This window comes from Buteo buteo, chromosome 17 (genome assembly GCF_964188355.1).
Source record: "Buteo buteo chromosome 17, bButBut1.hap1.1, whole genome shotgun sequence".
Taxonomy (NCBI): Eukaryota; Metazoa; Chordata; class Aves; order Accipitriformes; family Accipitridae; genus Buteo; species Buteo buteo.
The window spans coordinates 471,300-495,669 of record NC_134187.1 but is presented as its reverse complement, the minus strand read 5'-3'; the positions used below and the strand labels follow the sequence as shown (position 1 = coordinate 495,669).

At 66.7% G+C, this 24,370-nt stretch overlaps 1 protein-coding gene across 2 annotated transcripts in view; it reads left to right on the top strand.

Annotated features, from left to right (window-relative positions):
- The window catches only part of DNMT3A (DNA methyltransferase 3 alpha), a 44,640-nt gene extending 25,700 nt beyond the window's left edge, over positions 1-18,940 (top strand). For both annotated transcript variants that reach the window (XM_075048826.1, XM_075048825.1), the window contains exons 5-23: positions 2,917-2,963; positions 3,694-3,840; positions 11,571-11,783; positions 11,898-12,056; positions 12,146-12,253; positions 12,849-13,005; positions 13,186-13,335; positions 13,561-13,605; positions 14,236-14,315; positions 14,504-14,616; positions 15,877-16,060; positions 16,158-16,242; positions 16,618-16,763; positions 17,039-17,129; positions 17,216-17,364; positions 17,480-17,565; positions 18,126-18,195; positions 18,455-18,573; positions 18,701-18,940. In XM_075048826.1, coding sequence (XP_074904927.1) covers positions 2,917-2,963; positions 3,694-3,840; positions 11,571-11,783; positions 11,898-12,056; positions 12,146-12,253; positions 12,849-13,005; positions 13,186-13,335; positions 13,561-13,605; positions 14,236-14,315; positions 14,504-14,616; positions 15,877-16,060; positions 16,158-16,242; positions 16,618-16,763; positions 17,039-17,129; positions 17,216-17,364; positions 17,480-17,565; positions 18,126-18,195; positions 18,455-18,573; positions 18,701-18,842 — 2,291 coding nt within the window. In that variant the 3' untranslated portion in view covers positions 18,843-18,940. The remainder of the gene's footprint in view (positions 1-2,916; positions 2,964-3,693; positions 3,841-11,570; positions 11,784-11,897; positions 12,057-12,145; positions 12,254-12,848; positions 13,006-13,185; positions 13,336-13,560; positions 13,606-14,235; positions 14,316-14,503; positions 14,617-15,876; positions 16,061-16,157; positions 16,243-16,617; positions 16,764-17,038; positions 17,130-17,215; positions 17,365-17,479; positions 17,566-18,125; positions 18,196-18,454; positions 18,574-18,700) is intronic.
- Positions 18,941-24,370: the final 5,430 nt, after the last annotated feature.

Here is a 24,370-nt window from a genome sequence, read left to right as displayed (position 1 = left end):
ACTGGCACCATGGGGCATTGCAGAGCAGAAACGGGGTGAGAATGAGTTGGGGGTCAGGCTCTGGCTCTCGGGGGCTTCTCGACCCAGATGAGCACAGAGACCTACTGTCGGCCATGCTGGCCCAGGGATGGAGACAAGCAAGGAAAGGGTGGGATGGAGCAGGGAGAGGCAAAGCTGGGTTGAAGCTGGGAGAGGCAGAGCTGGGATGGAGACGGATGAGGCAGGGCTTGGATGGAGATGGATGAGGCAGGGCTGGGGATGGAGACAAGCAATGCAGATGCTGCTGCAGTCACGAGGCACAGAGCAGGCAGCTGAGGGAGCAGAGAAGCCATAGCTGGCAGCGCGGTACAGACGCTCAGGAGAGCTTGCTGGGCTGGGCATGCCGTGGTCAGACGTGGGTCATGGTGCAGCCCCAGCACCAGGCTGGCTGTGGCGGCCGAGGGGAGCTGGACCAGATGGGCTGAGCCAGGGTGGGTCAGTGCAGCACGCCCTGACGGCGGGACCGGTGTGGAGTGGGGAGAAGACAGCCTTGGGGGTGCCCTGCTACCGGCTCCCGTGCACGGCAGAGCTCTGCATTCAGAGGCTGGCAGCAGCAGGCACCGGCGCGAACACGAGCCCAGTGCCTTGAGCATGGTGCGTGAATGTGGGTACCATGGATGTGGGTGCTGTGAGCAGGTCAGGCTTCACCTTCCAGCCTCAGGCTGGTGTTCAGCCCTTTCCCCATGGCGTTACAGATCCCATCGTCCCGCAGCGTGACCTGCCCGTGGGGCCCCTGTGCGTGGTGCTCATCCTCCTGCTCTTCTCACCGCGCGGGAAGAGCGGCAGCTGCCTGTATTCCTGCCAGGCAGGCGCTTTCTGATCATCCAGAGGCTCTTCCCTGCCCTCCCTTCTTCTCTGGCGCTTTCCTGCAAACACAGCCAGTGTCCGGCGCTGCTTGAAGGCTTCTCCACTGGCCTCGGGGCGAGTCCCCGGGTGACAGTGTCAAAGTGGTGCCCAGTGGTACCCAGAGACTGTCTGGGGGAGCCGTGAGAGCCACCGGGAGCTCGCTCCCTTCCCTAGACGCCATTTCCAGCGCTTCAGCCATGTCTGCGCTGAGGTTAGCAGCGGCATTGTCACCTTCCAGCGACAGGCTCGGCTCCTGCCAGATCCTCCTCCGCTCCTTGGTCCTTCAGCTCCTCCTGCCTCGTGCCCAGCTGGCCAGAGGGCTCTCCCCGGCATCCTTCACCCCCTCATCCAGCGCTCCTGCCTCCCTCACTGCTTCCTCCTCCTCCCACGCTGGCTTTTCACCTCACACTGCCCCTCTGACCCGGCGTGGGGCCCACGACCTGCTCTTCCAGCGCTGCCCAAGCACAACTTACCAGCCACTCCATCAGCTCTGCACCCCTTCGCTGTCCCCCCAAGTCCCATCCCTGCCAAAATCCCCGGTGGAGGAAGGTCTCGGGCAGGATCCTGCCGTCAGTCGGTAACTGCATCCCGGCCCGTCGGTGCAGCGGGCCGGCAGAGAGCATGGCGTACAGCACTGCTGTGGGGTGCTGGGACAGGCAGGAGCTGAGGCCGGGGTCTTTGCCGAGCCGCATCCGTGCCAGGCATGTGTGGGATAGCGGGGCCACTGCGGCCTGTCGCAGGAAGGCACTGCGGCAGCCCTGGCACCGGTTGTGGCCCGGTGCTGGGCTCTGCACCGCCCAGCCGTGCAGCAGGCAGGGCGGCAGAGGGCTGGGGGGACACCGGCTGCTTGTCCCCAGTTTGTTCGGTGCCTCCAGTTTGGCCAGTCCCAGTGCCTGGGTTGCTGGACCCAGTGACAGAGGGGACGAGCATCTCGGAACAGGCCAGGTCCCCTCTCCTGTGCCTCAGTTTCCCCAAGTGAGATCCCGGTGCCTGTGGGCAGGACTGGGAGGACAGGTTGCCCAGGCACCCCCAGGGCACGCACGCACTCCTACCCTCAGTATGGAGCCAGAAAGCTCGTGTGCCCCAGTGTCCCCAATGTCCCTCACTGTCTGCCGGCACTCGGAGCAGGGCTCTTGGCTGCTCTCCTGCTCGGGCCTCGCTGCTTCTGGGGTGGGGGCTGGCTGCCATGGAGGGGTCTGGTCCCCACGTGCTGGCTGCGAGGGACTGTCTGGGTGTCACGTGGGGCTGGGTGGGTGTCCGGGGGGGGCCGTGGCTGCGGCACAGCCCCAGGGCCTGGGGGACATTGCAGCAAAACAGGGCGCATGTTCAGCCGGCAAGGGGGCACCGGGGGTCCCAGCCGAGCCCCTCCCCTGCAGCCCAGGTCTGTGCCGGGCCGGCCAGCGCCCAGTAGCCAGGGCAAAGCGCAGAGGAATGCCGGCACCCAGGACGGAGGTCCCCTTCCCAGCACAGGGACCCACCGGCCCCAGCGGTGCCCATGACGAGGCACGGGTGGGTGGGTGCCCCCGCACGTGCCCGCCGGCACACCCCACGCTCTGGCCCGGCTGCCCCCGCTTGGCCCCAGCCCCCAGCAGCTCAGGGTGCGCGGAGGTTTGCAACCCCAGAAACGGTCGGTGTTATTTTTATCCACTTTCCTGGCAGCGGCTCGGCGCGTACCTGCAGCGTGCGAGATGTGCCGATAGCACAGGAAGCCAGCGGGGCTCCGCGCGCTTCCCCTGCCTGCTCCGGCCCCAGCGGGGGCTGCTCCCCCAGACCCCCAGACCCCCCAGCCGGGGTGCAGGGAGGGGGCGCGGAAGCAGCCAGCTCACATCCCGGCAGCCGGCATCCCCCGGGGAGCACAGCCCAGGCCTCGCACGGCAGCGATGGGTGCCCTTCCCTGGCCCAAAGCCGGCCCCCGGCCGGGCTGGGGGGTCCCAGGTGGGCTCCCTTCTCCCCTGCAGGGGCCTGGGTGCCCTGCCCCATAGCACGGAGCTGATCCCCCCAGCTGATGGCTCCTCTCTGTTCTGTGTGCAGGCAAGGAAGAGAAGGAAGAAAACAACTTCGACACCCTGAAAATGGAGGCAAGTATGTCCCGGGGCCAGGTCCCCGCTGGGGGCTGCACCAAGGCACCCGCAGGAGACGGGTATGGCCCTGCAGCCCACCGGCCGGCACGGTGCTCCCCGTGCCCGCGGGAACCGGCACCCTCCGGTCCCTTGGTGCCAGCAGCCATGGGGGAGCTGCAAGGGGGGTGGGGGTCCCCAGCGGGATGGGGGTCGAAAAAAAAAGACCCTGTACCCCGACACAGCCGGGTACCGGGCAGCACTTGCTTCTGTGCTGGGGACCAGACGGCACCGAGCTGTGGCCAGGCCGGTGAACCCCCCTCCATCCAGCCCACGGGACAGCCCAGGCTGACTCCACGCCTCCCCCAGGTGCCCAGGCAGAGCATGTCAGCCTGGGGCAGATCCGTGCCCGGGACGGTGCCGACAGCACCCGCCAAGGTGCAGCCAGCCACGGCATGGTGCCCAGTCCTGGTGCAGATGTGGGCCAGAGCATGTATGCGTGTGCACACGTGTGTGCACCCATGCAGGCAGTGTCCCCCGTGCCCGTCTCCCCTGGCCGGTCCCAGCATGTGCAAGTGGGGTGCCCACCTCCAGCCCCCCTGAGCAGCTCCGCTCTGTCCCCCGTCCTCCCCTCTGCCCCCAAGAGCCCTGCCTGTCCGGGGCCACGGCTCCCGCCATGCTGCCGTTCCCGGTGCCCTCGGCAGCGCTGGAGCCGTGGCCTTCAGCCTCCTCTCTCTTCCTCCGGCGGCAGGGCTCCCGCGGGCGGCTGCGCGGCGGGCTGGGCTGGGAGTCGAGCCTGCGGCAGCGGCCCATGCAGCGGCACACCTTCCAGGCCGGAGACCCCTACTACATCAGCAAGAGGAAGCGGGACGAGTGGCTGGCCCGTTGGAAGAGGGAGGTAAGGAGCTGGATGCCACTGGAGTGAGCAGGGAGGGGGGGACACCACAGCGTGGCGGTGATGCCAGGACAGGGCGGGCTGCGTGGTGCTGCTTGGTTCGAGCACCCCAAGCCCCGCGGTGTCTAGCTGTCTCAAAGGCTCCCACAGCGAATTGCAGCATCGCTAACGACAGCAGGCAGAGCTCCGGCAAAATGGCACGCACAGAGCACTCTGCCGGTCGCTGGCAGTGCCAGGGTGACCGGCTGCATGAGGGGTGGTCAGCACAGGGTGGGGGCGTAGGCAGGCAGCCCCCCCCCGACAGGGCACCCTGGCTTGTGCCGTGCCATGCCATGGGGCTGGCAGCGGAGCAGGCACTCCCCGTGGGACCGCTGCGGCAGTGCCGCTGCCCTGCCTGCACCCGCTATTTGCACCGTGGCGGGCAGCTTCACTTCTCGTGCCTGTGCCCCACACTGGGGGCCACCATAAGCCGGGGGCCAGGGGCCCAGTGTGCGCAGCCACCAGTGCAGGGAGCCTGCCGGCGCGGGCAGCGTGGGGCCCTTCCGTGGCATGTGCCGAGGGATGTGCCGGGATGTGCCGTTCCTGTCGGTTTCCCAGGGAACCAGCGCGCGCCGTGACGCAGCCGAAATCAGCCAAGCCGAGGGCAGCGGCGGGAGGCTGGGGGGCGGCGGGAGCCCCGGCCGCGGCGCAGGCGCAGGGCTGCGGGCAGGCCGCGGTGCCAACAGCCGCTCAGGGGGGTCCTGTGGGGCAGGGGCTCTGCGGGCACCCCGGCTGTCCCATCCCCACCGGCGTCCCCATCGACGTCCCCACTGCTCCCGCCTCGCCCTGTTCTCCGCGTCGTCCCCCGATGCCAGCGAGTCTCCCTGGCAACAGGTCCCCTCGCGCCACCGCCGCCCCCCCGGCACTATTTATAGCCCCGCGCTGCCGAGCACCGTCATGCTGGCACCGCGCAGGGGCAGGGGGAGGCTGGCACGGCCGGAGCATCCCAGAGGGCATTGGCTGGCACGGCCAGGCCATCCCCGTAGGGCACAGGGCACGGCTGGCACAACCGGGGTGGCTGTGCCCGTGGATTTCGTGGATCGGCTCCTCCCGGGGTGGTCGGCATGGGCACAGGGGGTCCCGCCGCCCCGGGAGGGGCTGGCAGCCAGGGATGGGGGGGGGATCACGGCTGCACCCAGGGTCTGCGCGTGACTGCTGCCCGCGGGCAGAGGTTTAGCCAGGCACAGGGTGGGCTGGTGGAGCCGGCGGGTTTCCTGGGGGGTGTCCTGGCCGGGGTGGGCACCCCCGGGCGCAGGTGGGCTGCATGCCTGGAGGGGGGGGGTTGCCAAACGCGTGGTCATGGTTGTGGTTTGCTTCCCCTGCCCGGCATGGGGGGCACCAGCGATGCAGGCGTTTGCCTGCAGCCACAGAGCGGCGCAGCCCCGGTGCAGCCGCGCTCTGGCCACCAGCAGCACTGCAGCTGCTGCCGGCAGTGCCGCGGACGGACCCCTGCGCCATGGGCTCTGGCCATGGGCCAGCGGTGGCTGCCCCGGCGGTGCCCGGCCTCGCAACCCCCAACCCCTGCCCGCGTTGCGTGCCGGCCAGTGCAGGCAGCTGCCGGCCATGCTGTGTCGTGCCAAGCATGCGGGGCAAACCGCAGCTCGGCACAGCCGGGGAGGTTGGTAGTTGCAGCCGCCGAGTAACAATTTTCCAACACACGGTTCACTCGCCAAAACAAATGCAGATTCAGGTCAGCCAGAATCGCTCGTCAGCCAAAAATAATTGGGAAAAAATGCTAAAAAAATCAAAATACTTCTTTTGAGGAGTCTCTCATTCTCAAACAATGCTGAATTTAGCCGCGTTTAATTCTTTTATTTTTCTAATAAGAATAAGTGTTTTCTTTTCATTACGGGGAGAAAGCCTGAAACGTTTTCAGGCTGGATCGGCCTTTTGCCCCCGATCTCGGCTGACAACCGCCTGCGAGCTGCACACCCAGCACCAATTGTCACTTGCTGGTGGTGTCAGCGATGAGGTCCCCGGGGATGGGGGACGGGACATGCCACCCACAGCCCATGTGGCTCCATCGCAGGGGGGATCCTTGACCTTGCCCCCTGCTCCGGTGAGCTTCCCGTGCTGGACGCGGTGCTGGCCGTGCTCCCATACAGCACTGGCCGTGCCCCGAAGGGGTTTGCTCCTTTGGGGGTGCTGAGGACCCAGAGGGCTGGGGGACAGAACCCCTTCCCAGGAAGGGGCCCCCCACAGCACAGCCCCCCATGCCTCGCAAACCTGCCTGGCGCCAGCGCCAGCCCTGCCTCGTCTCGCCAAACTGGAGCCCTTCAGTACCGGCTATTTCCTCTGCGGAGGTCCCCAAACCTGTAATCAGTCACCTCTGGGGTGTATTTTTAGCGAGTGTAGCAGGCTGGTGGCATCCCATCGGCCAGGCATGGCCGCTCCTCATCCCGGGACGGTGCCGGGGCTTCTCCCGCCATGTGGCAAGCACAGACCCCTGCCCCCCACGGCAGGGACACCCACCGCCCGTGCACCAGCACGCCAGTGCTGTTTGGGGGGGGGCAGAGGCTGCCTGGCAAGGTCCCAGCAGCTTGGCTGGGGTCACCAGCACTGCTGCAGCGGGGACAGGGGCGGCCTGGCCCCCTCCAGCCTTCCCTCCTCTTCCTCACCCCCCATAGCCTCCGAAGGCCATCACTGCCGCTCGCCAGCCCCAGGGCTGCAGCCGGAGGAGTAACGTACAGGTCCGGGCGCTGGCCCTTGCCCATCCCTGCTGGGACACCCTCAGCTGGGCCCTGGTGTCGGCTGTGCACACCTAACCCTGTGCCAGCCGTGGGGCAGGGATGGGGATGGGGCAGGGGCAGAGGATGGAGATGGGATGAAGATAGAGATGGGAATGGGATGGGGATGAGGCAAGGACAGTGGATGGGGATGGGGCAGGGACAGGAGATGGAAATGGAGATGAGGATGGAGATGAGGACCGGGATGGGATGGGGCAGGGACAATGGATGGAGATGGGGATGGGATGAAGATGAAGATGGGGATGGGGCAAGGACAGGGAGTGGGGATGGAGATGAGGATGGGGGTGGGGATGAGGATGGAGCAGGGGCAAGGACAGGGAATAGGGATGGAGATGGGGGTGGGGATGAGGATGGAGCAGGGCATGGAGGTGGGGTGGGGATGAGGATGGGGATGGGGCAGGGGATGGGGGTGGAGGTATGGCAGGAACAGGAACGGGGCAGGGACTGGGCAGAGCTGCCTGTGGCCCGAGGGCAGGACAGCCGGTGGTTGGGTTGATTGTCTGGATGGACATCCAGCTTATCTCTGTTTTAACGACCGGTGGATGGGAGATTTCCTGCCTCTCGCCCGACTCTTGCCTCTCCCCGAGGACAAAGCAGAAGCACCCCCCCCCCAGCAGGAATCTCCTCTGGCCAGGGGTGATTGGTGTCCAGATCATTTTATTCCAGGTCCCCAAAGCAGCTTTGTTGCTCTGGCACGGCCGAGAGGTGGTGGAGGGGACAGGGTGCCCGTGGGCTGCGACACCCCACTGTGGTGCCGAGGGGCCGGTGCTGCTCACCTGCTGGTGTTTGGGGTCCCTTGGGGTCCCAAGGCGGCTGCCTTGGGTGAGGCGATTTGGCCGAGGTACCGTCCCGTCGGCCCCAGCACCCCTTGGGCAGGATGGGGTGTTCGCAGGGCAGGAGGGGTCTGCCTCCATCCCCCCTCCCAGCCCCACAGCCCTCCCACCTGGGGGGCAGCCCCATGCCTGGGGGTGACAGCCATCCACCCCTTTGTCTCTCTACTCTGCAACACAAAAGGGTCCCCCGAGCTCAGGAGCCACCGCTCCGCAGGACACTGCCTGCCCGGGGACCCTCGGGGACCGCCCCCTGCCCCAGGGCTGGCAGGGAGGGCAGGGGGGCAGCAGTGCCAGCCGGGGTGCTGGCAGGGTCCGTCCTGGGGTGCCGGACACCCCAAGCATGTCCCACCACAGCCCGGGGCTGCGACTGCGGCTCCCACCTGGGCTCCTTGCTCTGCTTGGCATCGGTGAAAAACTCCCTCCCTAAAACACTCCACCACGCCGGGAGGGCAACGCTGGCACCCTGCAGCTCGGTCCTGCGCCCTGCGGCCTGGGTGCTGCAGAAGGGCTCGAGCCAGCACCCCGCAGCACCCTGCCCGAGCCCCCGAGCAGCTCGGTGCCCGGCCTCCCACCCGGGGGTCCCACGGGGCGCTGACCCTGCCTGCCGCCAGCGATGGGGAAGGAGAGGGGACATGGTGGAGCCCACGGGTGACAGGCTGCTGCCAGGGTGGCTGGTGCTGCCGCCTCGTCCTCGTGACACCAGCAAAGCCCCTGCGGCCGCAGCCGGCCGTGCCGCCTGCCCGGCCTTCGTCCTGCCCCCCACTGGGGACATCTCATGGGGCATCTGGCTGCTGGGGGGGTGTCTGAGTGCTCAGGGCTGTGCCTTGGGGGGTCCGGAGTCGGGGGAACCTGCTTTGGGGTGCGTCGGCTCTCGTGTGTTGGGACATCTGGCTCTTCAGGGAAGTGCGTGGCACATCCTGCTGTTGGGGAATGTGCCGTGGGGCAGGCAGTCAGTAGGGGACCTGTTTTGGGGTGTCCAGCTCTCCACGCGGCTGCAGCTCCTCTATGGGGCCAGGGGTGACGAGGACAGTACCTGCCCCCCCGAATGCCTCGGCAGCCGCTGGCAGGGGCAGCCTGTCCCGGTGAGCCCACCGTCCTGGTGTCAGTCTGCCGTGGCCCCAGACTTGGGGTGCCACTGGGGCTGCAGACTGGCCTGAACTGGGACAGCTGAGTCCAGACCAGGCCAGTACTAGTGTCGGTGTGTGTGGATGGGCTGAACTGGGTGACGTGGTGCCAGACCACTGCTGTGTGGGTCTGGGTTGAACTGGGTGATGGGGTCCCAGACCAGTGCCATGTTGGTGTGTGCCAATGGGCTGAACTGGGTGATGGGGTCCCAGACCAGTGCCGTGTGTCTGGGCTGAACTGGGTGATGGAGTCCCAGACCAGTGCCGTGTGTCTGGGCTGAACTGGGTGATGGAGTCCCAGACTAGTGCCGCGTCAGTGTGTACCAATGGGTGAACTAGGTGATGGGGTCCCAGAGCAGTGCCGTGTCAGTGTGTGCCAATGGATGAACTGGGTGACGGTCCCAGACCAGTGCCGCGTCGGTGTGTGCCAATGGATGAACTGGTTGATGGAGTCCCAGCCCAGTGCTGTGTGTGTCTGGGCTGAACTGGGCGATGGGGTCCCAGAGCAGTGCCATGTCGGTGTGTGCCAATGGATGAACTGGGTGACGTGTTGCCAGACTAGTGCCGCGTCAGCGTGTACCAATGGGTGAACTGGGTGATGGGGTCCCAGAGCAGTGCCGTGTCAGTGTGTGCCAATGGATGAATTGGGTGACGGTCCCGGACCAGTGCTGCGTCGGTGTGTGCCAATGGGTGAACAGGGTGGTGGGGTCCCAGACCACTGCTGTGTGTGTCTGGGCTGAACTGGGCAATGTGGTCCCAGACCAGTGCCGTGTCGGTGTGTGCCAATGGATGAACTGGTTGATGGAGTCCCAGCCCAGTGCTGTGTGTGTCTGGGCTGAACTGGGCGATGGGGTCCCAGAGCAGTGCCATGTCGGTGTGTGCCAATGGGTGAACTGGGTGACGGGGTCCCAGACCAGTGCCGTGCGTGTCTGGGCTGAACTGGGCGATGGGGTTCCAGACCAGCATCCGTACCGGGCTGAACTGGTGCAGCGGGGCCGGTGCCAGCCCGTAGCAGCCAGCCAGTCCCCAACTGGTCTGCCACTGGGGCGAACTGGGCCGGCGGGGGTAGGGTGTGGGGGGGCCGGCAGGGCCGGAGCCCCCCGGGCGGATTCCTGCCGTGCCGGGGCGAGGCCCCCCGGGGCGCCGCCGCCCCCCCCGCCCCGTCCCGCCGCTCTGCAGCACAAAGGGGCCGGGGGGGGGTGCCGCGGCCCCCGGACAAAAGGCGGCGCGGAGCGGGCCCGCGGCGGGGAAGGCCGCCCCAGCCCAGCCCGGACGGGATCGCTGCCGCCGGGCCGGTGAGTACCGAGCGGGCCCGGCCGGGTGAGCGTGGAGCAACGCCCCCCGGCCCCGGCCCCGGCCCAGCCCGCTGCTGCCGCCCGACCGCGGGTCCGGGCCTGGGGAGCGGGGGAAGGTGCCGGGGTGGCCGGGGAGCCGAGCCCGGGACGGCACGGGACCGGACCGCGGGGAGCCACCGGAGCCGAGCCGAGCGGGAGCGGGCCACGGTGAGAGAGCCGAGCGGGGCCGGGCCGACCCGAGTGGGTCGCCGAGCGGAGCCGAGCCGAGCCGAGCGAGTCGCCGAGCCGAGCCGAGCCGGGCCGAGGCGCGGGCGGGGGGGGCCGAGCCGGGCTGTCCCCTCGGCGCCGCGCGGCCCCTCCCCGCCGCAGCCAACCAGCCGGGCCGGGAGGCACCATGTGACCCGGGGATCCCAGACAAAGAACCGCCGGCCCTGCCCCCGCGGCCCGGACCGGACCGGCTCGGCTCGGCTCGGCTCAGTCCGGCTCAGCTCGGCTCAGTCCGGCTCGGCTCAGTCCGGCCCGGCTTGGCTCGGCTCAGTTCGGCTCGGCTCGGCTCGGTCCGGCCCGCCGCGACGCCCAGCCCGCATGGGTAGGTGGCCACCGCGGGGAGGACGGCCCGGCCTGGCCCGGCTCGGCTCGGCTTGGCTCGGCTCGGCTGAGCCCGGCGCTTCCCTGCACCGCTGGGCTGAGCGGCCCGGCCCGGCCCGACCCGACCCGGCCAGCGCAGTTCAGCACGCTCGGCCCGGGGACAGCGGGTACCCGGGCAGGGGAGGGCCGCGGGGGCGGGGGGGAGGGGGTGGTCCGAGGTGGGGGGGACCCGGCGACCCGGGGAAGGGTGACACGGGTCCGGGGGGTGCTGGGTGTCCCGGGATGGGAGCAGCGGGTGACCCGGTGCTGTGCCCCGGGACGGAGGTGGAGGGTGCTGGGGGGGGGGTGTGCTCTGGGAATGGAGCTGCACCCCCGGGGGGGTCAGGAGGGACCGGGAGGGCTCCAGGGCAGAGAGGAGCCGGGGGCGAGGGGACATGGACAAGCCCTGGGGGGCTGCGCCCCCGGGGAGGGGAAGGGGTCGAGGGCAGGCCAGAACAGGGGACCTGGCATGGCAGCAAGGCTGGGCAGGGGGGGCCAGGCCAGCCCCCAGGCCGGGACGGGGTTGGGACGGTGCGCAGGGCTCCAGCACCAGTGCCATCGCTCCGCTGGCGTCGCTGGAGGGGCGAGGGCCGTGTCCTGGGGGGATGTACCCCTGGGGGAGCCAGGCTGGCAGCAGGGACAGTCCACCGGGGGGGGGGGCAGAGCAGGGGCAGCCCCTTGGTGGGGGGCAGCTGCCACCTTTTTCCCCCAGAGCCACCCCCGGCAGCTTTGCCAACGCTCCCCAAGCTGTGCCCTCCTGACCGCAGAGGGAAACTGAGGCACGGGAACTAAGGGGAGCACCCCAAGCCTGTGGGGACGGGGCAGGGGGGTGGTGGCTGGGGGCAGCAGGGCCGTGCAGGTTGAGGGGTCCACGGCTGCCCAGAGAGGCTTTTGGGGGGCTGCCAGGCCCATACCAGGGTCTGGGTGGCACTGCCGAGCTCACCCCCCACCCAGGCGGGCTAGCCCAAGGCACCCTGCCCACCCCTGCCTGCCCCTGCCCACATGTCGGGGCACCGGGTGAGCAATGCCCCACAGCTCTGCCCTGACCAGTGTGTGTTCCCTCCCCAGGCGGAGAAGAAGGCAAAGGTGATCGCCGTGATGAACGTGGTGGAGGAGACGCCGCGGGCAGAGCCCCAGAAGGAGGAGGAGGCCAGCCCCCCCGCCTCGCAGCAGCCCACTGACCCTGCCTCGCCCAACGTGGCCACCACGCCTGAGCCAGTGGTGGCCGATGCCGTCGACAAGAACACCTCCAAGTCGGCCGACGACGAGCCTGAGTACGAGGTGAGGGCAGGGCCGGCTGGGCATGGAGGGGTTTGTGGGGCTGCTGCCCCCCAGGGACGCGGGCACCCCTTCTCCACCGGCCTCTGACCTTCCTCCCGTCTCCTCGCGGCACAGGATGGCCGGGGCTTCGGTATCGGCGAGCTGGTGTGGGGCAAGCTGCGCGGCTTCTCCTGGTGGCCCGGGCGCATCGTCTCCTGGTGGATGACGGGCCGGAGCCGGGCAGCCGAGGGCACCCGCTGGGTGATGTGGTTCGGGGACGGCAAGTTCTCGGTGGTAAGTGGCACCCATGAGGTGGGGGTCTGGCAGCCCCCTCTGTCCCCAGGTGTGTCGCCCCGGGCTCACGGCCGCATCCCGTCCCCCAGGTCTGCGTAGAGAAGCTCTTGCCGCTCAGCTCCTTCGCCAGCGCCTTCCACCAGGCCACCTACAACAAGCAGCCCATGTACCGCAAAGCCATCTACGAGGTGCTGCAGGTGAGCACCGGCAGCTACAGGCCAGCACCGGCTGTGGGGTGGCACCGGCACCAGCACCGGGAGGCTGGGGGGACATGGGTGCCCAAGCGGGTCCGTCCTGCCAGCCCCAGACAGGGTGTGTGGGAGCAGGCAGCTGCCCCTCTGCCCCACCAGGATCTGGCCCTGCTTCACCTCCTGCACCCAACAGCATCCTGGGGGGCACAGGGTGTCTCTTAAAAGGGTGGGGGATCCAGGGGACTCCGGAAGCGACATCCTGGGGGTGTCTGGGAATCTCTTGTCCCAGCCAAGGGTGTCTGGAGGTCTGCTGGGGAAGCTCTAGGGGAGTTTGGGGTCTCTGGGGAGTTGCTGAAGTCCTTGTGGGGTGATGCTGGGGAGGTCCTGGCTTTCTGGGGGTCTCTTGGCAGTGCTGGGAGGTGTTGGGGGTTTCTTGTGGCGCAATGTGGGGGAGTCTGACCGTGTAGGTCCCTTCAGGGCTGGGGGCTGCCTGGCTGGGCAAAGTGGGCAACACCTGGAGCAGCTGGGGCAGGGGTCTGAGGATGGGGACCCCCTCAGCAGGGTGGGTGGGTGATGGCCGGGCCTGTGGCTCCCCTGGCAGGTGGCGAGCAGCAGAGCAGGGAAGATCTTCCCGGCGTGCCCCGAAAACGACGAGACGGACACCTCCAAGGTGGTGGAGATCCAGAACAAGCAGATGATCGAGTGGGCCCTGGGCGGCTTCCAGCCCTCCGGCCCCAAGGGCCTGGAGCCCCCCGAAGGTGAGTGGGGGAGGCTGAGTGGCCTTGGCGAGTGTCCCCCAGGGCCCTCGGCCATTGACTCCGGCGTCACCGGGGTGGTGTGGGCTTGGGCAGAGGAAGCACCATGGGGCAGGCAGGTCCCCCTGCGGGCGTGCAGGGCCGTCGGGACCCCACTGACGGGAGCCCACGCACCCCTTGCAGAGGAGCGAAACCCCTACAAAGAAGTTTACACGGAGATGTGGGTAGAGCCAGAAGCAGCCGCCTACGCACCACCCCCGCCCGCCAAAAAACCCAGGAAAAGCACAACAGAGAAGCCCAAGGTCAAGGAGATCATCGACGAACGCACCCGAGGTACTGCCCAGGTGGTTGGGAATGCCCCCGCGCCCGCCCACCCACCCACCCTCCATGGGTTTTTCTCAGCTGTGACCCTGCCAGGTCTTTGTCCCGGTGCCGGGAGGGCCGTGCTCATCCTGGGGGGGAGCTGTGGGGCAAAAGCTGCTCTGGGCCAGGTCCCCCTCTCCATCGGGGACCTGGCTGGGGCAGGGCCAGTGCCCTGACACCTCTTTCCCTCCCCAGAGCGGCTTGTTTACGAGGTCCGGCAGAAATGCAGGAACATCGAAGGTGAGTGTGGGGCAGTGCCCGGCTCCAGGGCTGAGACACATCCTGCTCCCCGGGGACGGGGACAGGGTGGAGGGTCCCTCCCCGGCCAGGCACCAATTCTGGCTGTAGAGCTGGGAGGCAGAGGGGGCTCGGAGGGGCAGGGAGGGCCAGAGGACAGGCTTGTCCCATCCCTCAGCCTGGCTGGCAGCAGGGACAGCAGCAGCCGTGACGGTGGACTGCCCCAGACGGTGGTAGGGACCCTTAGGACGCTGCACGGGGCTGGGGTCACCAGCACAGAAAGAGCTGACCGTGGGCATGGAGTGAGGCAGGGCTGGCGGGGGGCGGGGGGCTGTTGGGGGGCAGGATGGGGAAGGGAAGGCGGTGGGAGCCCTGCTACGCTGTCCCCAGGATTGGTCCCCAACATATCGCAGTGGCTGTCCCGGTGGCACCAGCAGTTTGGGGTTGGGCTCTGCCACTCCTTGGCTCAGGGAGGTGAAGCTGGTGTGACCCGGACACGGGGGTGAGCGTTTGCTGGGGGTGGCAGCAAGACGTTGCTTGGGGTCAGGCTGCTCCCTGTGTGCTGGGCTTGCCCTGATCCAGGGTGCCAGGGGGTGGCAGAGACTGGGGCTAACGTCTCCCTCCTGTCCCCAGACATCTGCATCTCCTGCGGGAGCCTCAACGTGACCTTGGAGCACCCTCTATTTATCGGAGGAATGTGCCAAAACTGCAAGGTACGGCGTGGCACAGGCAGCCCCAGAGCCAGGCAAGCGGGCATGGCCGGGTCCCCCCCAAACGCCCTGTCCCGGAGGTCTACCTGCCAGGCCGCTCTGCCAGGAGCTGCCCCGGTGCCCTCGCAGCAACATCCCGGCACAGGGCTCGGGCCGTGCCGCACCGCACTCACACCTTGGCTCTCCCCCAGAACTGCTTCTTGGAGTGCGCATACCAGTACGACGATGATGGCTACCAGTCCTACTGCACCATCTGCTGCGGCGGCCGCGAGGTGCTCATGTGCGGCAACAACAACTGCTGCAGGTCAGGGGCTGCCATCTTGACACGGGGCTGGGGAGGTTTCGGTGATGCCATGGTCCTGGCGTGGGCCTGGGAGTCTTTGGTGATGCTGCAGTCCTGGCATGGGGCTAGAGAGGTTTTGGAGATGCTGCAGTCCTGACACGGGGCTGAGGAGGTTTCGGTGATGCCATGGTCCTGGCGTGGGGCTGGGAGACTTTGGTGATGCTGCAGTCCTGGCATGGGGCTAGAGAGCTTTTGGAGATGCTGCAGTCCTGACACGGGACTGAGGAGGTTTCGGTGATGCCATGGTCCTGGTGTGGGGCTGGGAGGTTTCAGTGATGCTGCAGTCCTGGCATGGGGCTAGAGAGGTTTTGGGAATGCCGCAGTCCTGACACGGGATTGAGGAGGTTTCGGTGATGCCATGGTCCTGGTGTGGGGCTGGGAGGTTTCAGTGATGCTGCAGTCCTGGCATGGGGCTAGAGAGGTTTTGGGAATGCCACAGTCCTGCCGTGGGGTTTTGGTGATGCCAGTCCTGGTTTAGGACTGGGACATTTTGGTGATGCCAGTCTCAGTACGGGACTGGGAGGTTTTGGTGGTGCCACAGTCCCAGTGGGGCATTTTGGCGATGCCTCAGTCCTGGCATGAGGCTGGGGAGGTTCTGGTGATGCCCTGGTCCTGGTGTGGGGCTGGGGGATGTTGTGGCAATATCCCAGTCCCAGCATGGGGCTAGGAAGTTTTGGTGATGCCATAGTCTCAGTATGGGACTGGGGAGGTTTTGATGATTCTACAGTCTGATGTGGAGCAGGGGATGTTTTGGTGATGCCCCAGTCTCGGTACGGGGCTGGGGAGGTTTTGGTGGTGCCCCAGTCCTGGCAAGGGACTGGGAGGTTTTGGTGGCACCACAGTCCCGGTGTGGGGCTTTGGTGATGCCCCAGTCCTGACATGGGGCTGGGGAGGTTTTGGTGATGCTAGCCCTGGTGTGGGGCTGGGAGGTTTCAATGATGCCACAAGTACCACCTGCAGGTCTTTGCATGGGGCTGGCGGAGGTTGGGGCAGCGCGGCAGGTCCCGGCATGCCTCCCTGCCACTGGCCTTCAAGGGATGTGGCCGCAGCCTGGCCTTAGTCCCGCTGGGGCAGCGCAGCTGGCTGAGACAACGCGGCCGTGCCAGGGACGCCGTCCCCCCACCGCTGCCTGCACTCACCCCCCGGCATCCCATAGCGGGGATGCTGCCAGGGGGCACCGGACCCAGCCCCCCCACTGACACCGGCTCCCGGCTCTCCCAGGTGCTTCTGCGTGGAGTGCGTGGACCTGCTGGTGGGCCCGGGGGCGGCCCAGGCGGCCATCAAGGAGGATCCCTGGAACTGCTACATGTGCGGCCATAAGGGCGTCTACGGGCTGCTGCGGCGGCGGGAGGACTGGCCCTCGCGCCTCCAGATGTTCTTCGCCAACAACCACGACCAGGAGTTTGTGAGTGCCCCCGCGGAAGGACTCCCCAGCCCCAGACGGGCTCCCTGATGCCTCCCATGTTCCCCCTCCCCACCTGACCCCCACCCATGGCTTTCAGGACCCACCGAAGGTGTACCCGCCGGTGCCGGCCGAGAAGAGGAAGCCCATCCGGGTGCTCTCGCTCTTCGACGGCATCGCCACAGGTGGGTGGGGGTCCCCGGCCTGGCAGCCCCCACAGGGACCCTCACTGGGGTGTGTTTGGGACCGGTATGGGGGGCAGAAGGGAGTGGGGTGAGCAGCCTGCCTGCACCCCACAACTGTCTGGCCTTGGGGTGGGGGGGTCCTGCACCCATCGGGGTGTCAGCGGTGGGTGGACAGACCTGTGCCGCCTGTGGGACCCCCGGCGGGGTATTCCCGTGGGCAGTCTGCACCGTCTCCTCTGCCCTGGGCCCTGGGGGGTCCATGCTGGTGGGGGACAGAGCAGAGGGATGGCATGGGGATGGTGGTGCTGCCGGGGTGGAACGGGGAGGGGGGGGCCGTTGTCGTCATGCTGCTCACCCCAGCCCCGCTCCCCACAGGCCTGCTGGTGCTGAAGGACCTGGGCATCCAGGTGGACCGCTACATCGCCTCCGAGGTGTGCGAGGACTCCATCACCGTGGGCATGGTGAGGCACCAGGGCAAGATCATGTACGTCGGGGACGTCCGAAATGTCACCCAGAAACACGTACGTCCTGCCTGCTGGTCCCCCCGCGGCTCCCCCCTCCCTGTGTCCCCCCAAAGCGCTCCTGTCTCCCCAAGACGGGACCGGTCCCTTGTCCTTTATCTCCCCACGTGCTGGGCTTCACCGGCACGGCCTCACCATCCTGCCAGGGAGCTCGGCCACCATCCAACCCCATCGTGTGTCCAGGTGTCCCCCCCACCGGGCACACCGTCCCCCAAGCAGGCGGCAGCGTCCTCCCTGGGCAGTGCCCAGCTCACCGGGGGCTCTCCCTCTTGCAGATACAGGAGTGGGGCCCCTTTGACCTGGTGATCGGGGGGAGCCCCTGCAATGACCTCTCCATCGTCAACCCGGCCAGGAAGGGGCTCTATGGTAGGTGTCTCCCTGCCGGGCTGGGGCTGACCCCCACCACCAGCCCCCCGCCACTGACACCGGCCCCTCTCTCCTCTCTTGCCCAGAGGGCACTGGGCGGCTTTTCTTCGAGTTTTACCGCCTGCTCCACGAAGCCCGGCCCAAGGAGGGCGACGACCGGCCCTTCTTCTGGCTCTTTGAGAACGTGGTGGCCATGGGGGTGAGCGACAAGAGGGACATCTCACGCTTCCTGGAGGTGAGTGCTGGGGGGTCGCCACCCTCCGGAACCCAGCCCCAGGGACCCTGAGGGTCCCGCCCCCACGGCGGGCTGCCGAGCCCTGCTGACTTCTCACCTCTCACCCTTCTCGCAGTCCAACCCCGTCATGATTGATGCCAAAGAAGTGTCTGCAGCACACAGGGCACGGTACTTCTGGGGGAACCTTCCCGGGATGAACAGGTTGGTGAGAGTGCCCCGGAGCCGCACCGCTGCGGCCAGCCTGCGGCAGCTGCCTGCCTGTCCCCCTGCCCGCTGTGGGGCTGGGGCGGCCGGCAGCCCCTGGTCCGGCACCAGGAGGGAGGGTGCTGCCGGGGGCTGCGGAAAGGGCCAGTCCCCTGGGTCCTCCCCTGGCCTGGATGTGGCTCTGGGGGTCCCCTGACCCCAGTCAGTGCTGGGCGAGAGTGGGGGGCTCACAAAGTGGCACTGGGTGACAGCACACCCCTAAAGCCCAGAGCAGTGGCCCCCACAGAGGCCAGTCCTGTCCTTGCTCCCTCATGCTGGTGGGGTGGCATGGAGCTGCCCTCCGTTGTCCCTCCCGGACAAGGGTCATGGTGGCACACAGCGGGTGGCCACAGGCAGGCTCCCACGGGGATCGGCTGCTTCTCACCATTGCCTGCCGCAGCGCCCCCAAAACAGCCTTGGCCCCCCCACAAACCCCAGGTGGAGAGCTGCCCTGTGCCCATGCAGGTGCTGGCATGGGGACATGGGGATGTGGTGCCCACCCCGTCTCTCTTCCCCAGGCCGCTCGCGTCCACAGTCAACGATAAGCTGGAGCTGCAGGAGTGCCTGGAGCACGGCAGGATAGCAAAGGTCAGCCCCGGCATGCGGGATGCGGCCGGCGGGAGCGGGGACGGTGTGGCCGAGGGGGCGGTGGGGTCCGGCGGTCGTCCCTGGCGGTCCCACACCTTTTGGGGAGGGGTCCCGTCAGGGTGGAGGAGGGACGCGGCGGCAGCACCTGTACCCCGGGACGGGAGTCACCCTACCTGTGACCACCCTGCCTGCCCAGCCAGCACGCCGGGGGGGCTCCATCCCGCCCCCCCCCGGCATGACGAGCCTGTGCCTCTTGCAGTTCAGCAAAGTGCGAACTATCACCACTCGCTCCAACTCCATCAAGCAGGGCAAGGACCAGCATTTCCCCGTCTTCATGAACGAGAAGGAGGACATCCTGTGGTGCACAGAGATGGAGAGGTACCACGGCCGGCCGAGGGCTCACCGCGGGGCTGCACGTGTGCCAGGGGTGGGCTGGTAGCACCGCGTCCCTCAGGGCCAGCACCCCTCTGACCCCGCTCCCCATCCCCTCCCTGTGTCCCCACAGGGTCTTCGGCTTCCCAGTGCATTACACAGACGTGTCCAACATGAGCCGCCTGGCCCGGCAGAGACTGCTCGGCAGATCCTGGAGCGTGCCGGTGATCCGCCATCTCTTTGCTCCCCTGAAGGAATACTTTGCCTGCGTTTAAGAGAGACAGACAGGAACTGGTGACACGGAGCGAGTCAGAAACAAAACCATCCACGCCAAGAGAAGTGAAAACACGGAATGAGAGAAGAGTCAGCACCCAGAAAAGAGACGGGATTTCGCAGCCCGACGGGAACCCAGCACACGTCTCCCCGAGCGAAAGGGTTCGGTGTCCTCTCCTGAATTTCCAATGTTCAGCTTTTAGCCTATTTAAAAAAAAAAACCACAAAAAAAACCAACGAAAATGACAAAAAAAAACAAAAACGAAACGAAAAAAAAAAAACAAACAAAAAACCAAAACCATTTTTTTTTTGGGTAACCTTTTAATTTTCCGCTCTTTTCTGGCTGGGTTTTTCTGTTGGTTTGGTTTCTGCTTCTCGGAGCAGCGGGCGAGACGAGACGCCGTCGCCAGCTCTGCTCTCGGAGGAGGGGAAACGGCAGCGGGAAACCCCAGCCGGGAGAGGCGGAGGCGAAGGAGACCCGCTCCGTCTGCGCCGAGCGTGCGCCGAGCTCGTGGCCCCGGCCGCCGGCCCGGCGAGCTTGGAGGGAGCGCGAAGCGGCAGGGAGGCGCTCGGCCGGCTCCGCAATGCCCAGCGACTGAGCCTCACTCTTTTCCACCAGCACCGTTCACTGGTGATATGGAGCCAACCCAACTGGCAGGGAAGCCGAGAACACACACACCACAACACACACCTTTTCTACAGTATTTTGGGTGCCTACCACACGGGAAACCTTGAAGAAAGCAAATTCTAGAAGCCGCTGTTACCTCTTGTTTACAGTTTATATATATATGATAGATATGAGATATAGATATATATATATATAAAAGGTACTGTTACTACTGTACAACCTGACTTCATAATGGTGCTTTTAAACAGCGGGGTGAGTCGAGACATCAGCTTCCATGTTGCCTTACGTGCCGGGCCTTTCCGAGCGAGCGGCGCGGGAGGGGGCCGGGGCGGCGGCCGGGCGGGAAGCGTCTCCATCCCGAGTCATGCAATAACCTTTTTCTGTCCTAAAAGGAAGCGCCTCCCTCGGCGACGGCGGTGGCCGCCCTGCCCTGCCCGGCCCTGCCCGCGCTGCCCGCCCTGCCTGCGACGCGCACAAACGTACTGGTGCTCTTCTGCGTACGTGGCGTCCCCGGCCGGGCCGGTGCTGGTTGTCCCCCCTCCCCGACCCGGCGGCAGCGGCGGGGTGTTCCTGCCTGCTCCTGCCCGCAGGTGCTGCCTGCCGGGCCGGCACGGGGCACGGGTGCTGTGAATCGGGCTCTTGCCGAAAGCTGTGGCGGTGTCGTGCGGGCAGGGCGGGAGGCAGGCAGGGAGCGAGCGTGGGACGGAGCGGTGCCGGAGCGTGGCTGGGGCGCTTCCGGCGCGGGACGGGGACGGCTGCGGGTCCCCGGACCCTGGTGCTAACATCCGCGGGGCCGGGCCGGTCGGGCAGGAGGGCGATGCCCCGGTGAGCCGGGATGGGACCTCGGTGCTGCCCGCGGCGTGGCCTTGTGCACCGGGCGGCTCGGGGCATCGCTCCTCTGTCCGAGCGTGGGTTTGGAGCAACTGTGTCCCGTCGGTGCCCCGTGCCGGGGGTGGCCCCGTGCCCCCCTTTCCGGGGTGATGGGTGCCCGAGAGGTGCGCGGTGGGCGCGGGGATGCCGCAGGAGCAGTGGTGTCGGTGTCGAGGGCAGGCAGCCCCGGCCGCAGGGGGCCGGGTGCCGCGACGGCGTTGGCGGTGCAGAGGGGAGCCGTGGTGCGCGCAGGCAGTGTGCAGGCAGGACAGGACGCGGGCAGGTGCTGGCATTGCTGTGGATGGTGCTACTTGTCTGGCAGCTGTGGGTGCCGCAGGAGGTCGGTGGGTCCGGCTCGGTGCAGGGGCATCGCCCCACATCCCCGGTGCCCACTGGGGTGGCCGGATCCTGTGCCCGGTGCTGGAGCGGAGGGGCTCCGGCGGGGGCAGGGACTGGTGCTACGGCACGGGAGAGGCTCACGAGGGTCTCCGGCCCGTTGCCGTCTCTTCTCTAACTGTGAAAGGTGCCGGGGGTCCGCGTGCGGGCAGGGGCCGCCGGCCGCTCGGTGCGGGGTGCTGGCTAATTGGCAGCGAGCTGCGCCGGTGGCCCCCAGGGTGCTGAGAGGTGCTGAGAGGTGCTGGGACCGACAGTGGCGGGGGCAGGCGGGGGGGCGGCATCGGGGCCCCCCCCACCTCCCCACCGCGCCTGGTGCTACCGGGGTTTCGGAGGCCCCTCTTGTCGGTGTGGGCGGCGCGGGGAGCTGAGCGGGCGCAGGGCGGCCGCGGTGGGGGGCACCGCGGGGCCCAGCTTTGCCAGGTGGTAAAGGAGGCGAGGCGGGACGCGGCCCCCCGGCCCCGGTGCTGAGCCGTGGCTGTGGGCTCCGGCTTGGTCCCGGGGCCGGATCCCGCGCTGCCCTGCAGCGCCGGGGCGAGTCTGGCGCAAGACTGCTGCACCGCGCGCGAGTCCCGCCTGCTGCGGCAGTGCCGGGCGCGAGCCTTGCATGGCCCTGCAGCTGTCTGCAGGTCCTGCGTGGCCCGCAGCACCGGGTGCAAGTGCTACGTGGCCCTGCAGCGCTGGGTGCAGGTCCTGCACGGCCCCGCAGCAACACATGCGAGTCTTGCATGGCCCTGCAGCACCGCTCGCAGGTCCTGCACGGCTCTGCAGCACCAGCTGTGGGTCCTGCACTGCCCTGCAGCGCTGTCTGCAGGTCCTGCATGGCCCACAGCACCGGGTGCAAGTGCTTCGTGGCCCTGCAGTGCTGTTTGCAGGTCCTGCGTGGCACTGCAGCACGGGGCGTGAGTCCTGTGTGGCCCTGCAGTGCTGGGTGCTGGTCCTGCATGGCCCCGCAGCTCTGGGTGCTAGTGCTGCACAGTCCTGCAGCACCGTTTGCAAGTCCTGCGTGGCCTTGCAGCGCCAGGTGGCAGCGCTACACGGCCCTGCAGCACCAGGTGCAAATCCTGCACAGCCATGCAGCACCCTTGGCGAGCCTTGCAGGGCCCTGCAGCACCGTCGGCAGGTCCTGCACGGCCCTGCAGCAGGGTTTGGGGGGTCTCGGCGGGCCCCGCCACGCTGCACTGGCCTGGCGCAGCGCCGCAGTGCTTCCCTGGGACCCTCTCAGCCCCACGGCGCCTTTCGCGGGCCGGGTCCCAGCCGGCTCTGCAGCACGGTGAGCCGGCCTGGTGCAGCGTTGGCGCGTCCCAGGCGGTTCCTGCACCTGCCCCGGGCGCCCGCAGCTGGGACGCCCGGGCCGGTGCCGGAGCCGGTGCCAGAGCCGGTGCCGGCGGGAAGCAGGTTCCCGTCGCGGCACAACTGGAAAGGCGCCAGGGCGGCGCCAGGCTTGGCTCGGTGGTGCCGGGGGCACGTCGGCAGCTCCGCGGCAGCCGCCGGCGGTGGTGGGGACCGTGGGGACGCCTGGGGAAAGAGTTCAGTTTTTAACGTACCCGACTCACATCTTTTTTTAAAACAAACAGACAAATTTTGTTGCACAGCCCTAGATGAAACAGTAAAAACAAAAAAAAAAAGCCTAAATTCCTTAAGATCCGCCGAGGGAGTAGGTGACAAACACGGTGCTAAAACATTTTATTAAAAATATATATTGTTAAATTAAGTCTGCTGTCTGGACAATGACTGTTTGTTTTGTTTTCTTGTAGTGGAGTTTCAAAGAGCACTATTATTTTACTCTTATATATTATTATTAAAAAAAAAAAACAAAAAACAAAAAGGCATTTTAACTTTGTACTTGAAAACTAAACGAGAGATTTCATGTGTTTTAGCCTAGACATTGAAGTAGCTGACGCTTAACTATTTGTGGGGAATCATGTACTCATACCGAGGAATAAACGCGTAGAGTTCGGTACCCTCCTCTCCTATGATTTGGCTCAGCCCGCGCCCGACCGCCACATTCCCGGCAGTGCCGGCGGCGCCGCCGCGGCCGCCCCGGCCCAGCGTCCCCAGCTGCTCTTCCCCCCCCACCCCGTTTTATTTTCTACTTTTCTCTTTCTCGGTTCGTTCCTTTTGTTTTTTGTTGGTTTGTTTTTTTAGGGTCGCTTCTCTATTTATTGCCGCTGAATACTGTGCATTTCACCGTATGGTTCTGGCCCGCGGGGCTTGCCCGGCACTCTGTTGTATCTGTGTAAGTATTGCTCGTGACATAGCTGTTCTGAACTAATTAAAGGTCAATGCGTGCAGCAGATGTAGAAAGTCTGTCCGTTCCGCTTCCATCCCATCCTCCTTTTTTTTTTTTTTCTTTGGTGCCCAGAAGAGTATAATACAGACGAGCTCCTTTCTAATGTACTTGTGCTGGAGAACACTTGAATAAATGTACTGTTTTTGTGCAAAAAAAAAAAAGAAAAAAAGAGGAAAAAAAAAAGAGAAAAAAAAAAACAAACCTCCCTGCGGTCCTGTGGTCTATGTCCTCTCGGCATCCCGGGGTGGGGGGGGTGTCCTGCTGGGCAGAGGGGTCCTGGTGGGGGGTGGAGAGGTCCTAGCACCGGTGTTTGGGTCCCAATGGGTAGCGGGGTCCAGGCAACGGTGGGGTCCCGGTGGGCAGTGGCGTCCCAGCGGGTGATGGGGTCCCAGTGGGGTTCCAGCAGTTGGTGTGGTCCCAGCGATGACGGGGTCCCAAAGGGTGGTGGGGTCCAGGTGATGGTGGGGTCCTGGTGGGCACTCAGTGGGGTCCCGGCGGGCAGTGGGGTCCCAGTCCCGGGTGCAAGGGGCCATGAGCTGAGGCACGGGGGGCTTTGCTCATGCAGCACTGGGGTGTGGGGGTGCAGACCCCCAGGAGAGTGGGACCCCCCCATTTCTGCCCCATGAGCTGTGAGTGAGGAAACTGCCCTGAGCAGCTTCTGCCTCAGTTTCCCCTCCAGCCGGGCAGCGCCAGGTGGGTAGCGAGACTCCTGGGGATCCCCCCCAGTCCCTATGCCAGACTCTGAGGTGGTGGGGTCTTGAGCATGGCCGTGGGGACCCCTCAAGGGCCAGAGCCCAGGAGAGGGGCTGGTGGGGGTGAGGGACCCCTGGGCCAGGGACAGCGCCCACCCCCACCCCCCCGCAGCCGGGGGCTGCCCAGGGAACGGGCTGGAGCTGGGAACAGCAGAGACGGATGACAAGCACCTGGAGACAGGGCTGGAGGAGGAAAACTGCCCAAAATGGAGGACAACCAGGCAGGGGCTGTCCTGAGACACCCTGACCCCCCCCCCCGGGGTGGCACCCAAGGATGCCCAGGGGCTGCCGTGGTCCTTGTGAGCCCCTCTCTGTCATCTCTGGAAGCTGATGGGGACAGCGGGACATCCCTGAGGGGTGGAGAAAGACAAATGTCACATCCCTGAACGGCCGGTGCTGAGCACGTGTGCCCGCGCCGGGACATGGGGTCTGGCGAGTGGCGGGTGTGGTGGACGGCTCGGGGAGCCGTGCTCTGCCGGGGGGTGGTGGTGAGTGGGCGCCGCCGGGCACCACAGTGGGGTCCCCGGGCTGTTGGGGCGGCCAGGCAGCACTCGCTGGGGTCTGCGGGTGACACACCTGCAGCCAGTATGGGGG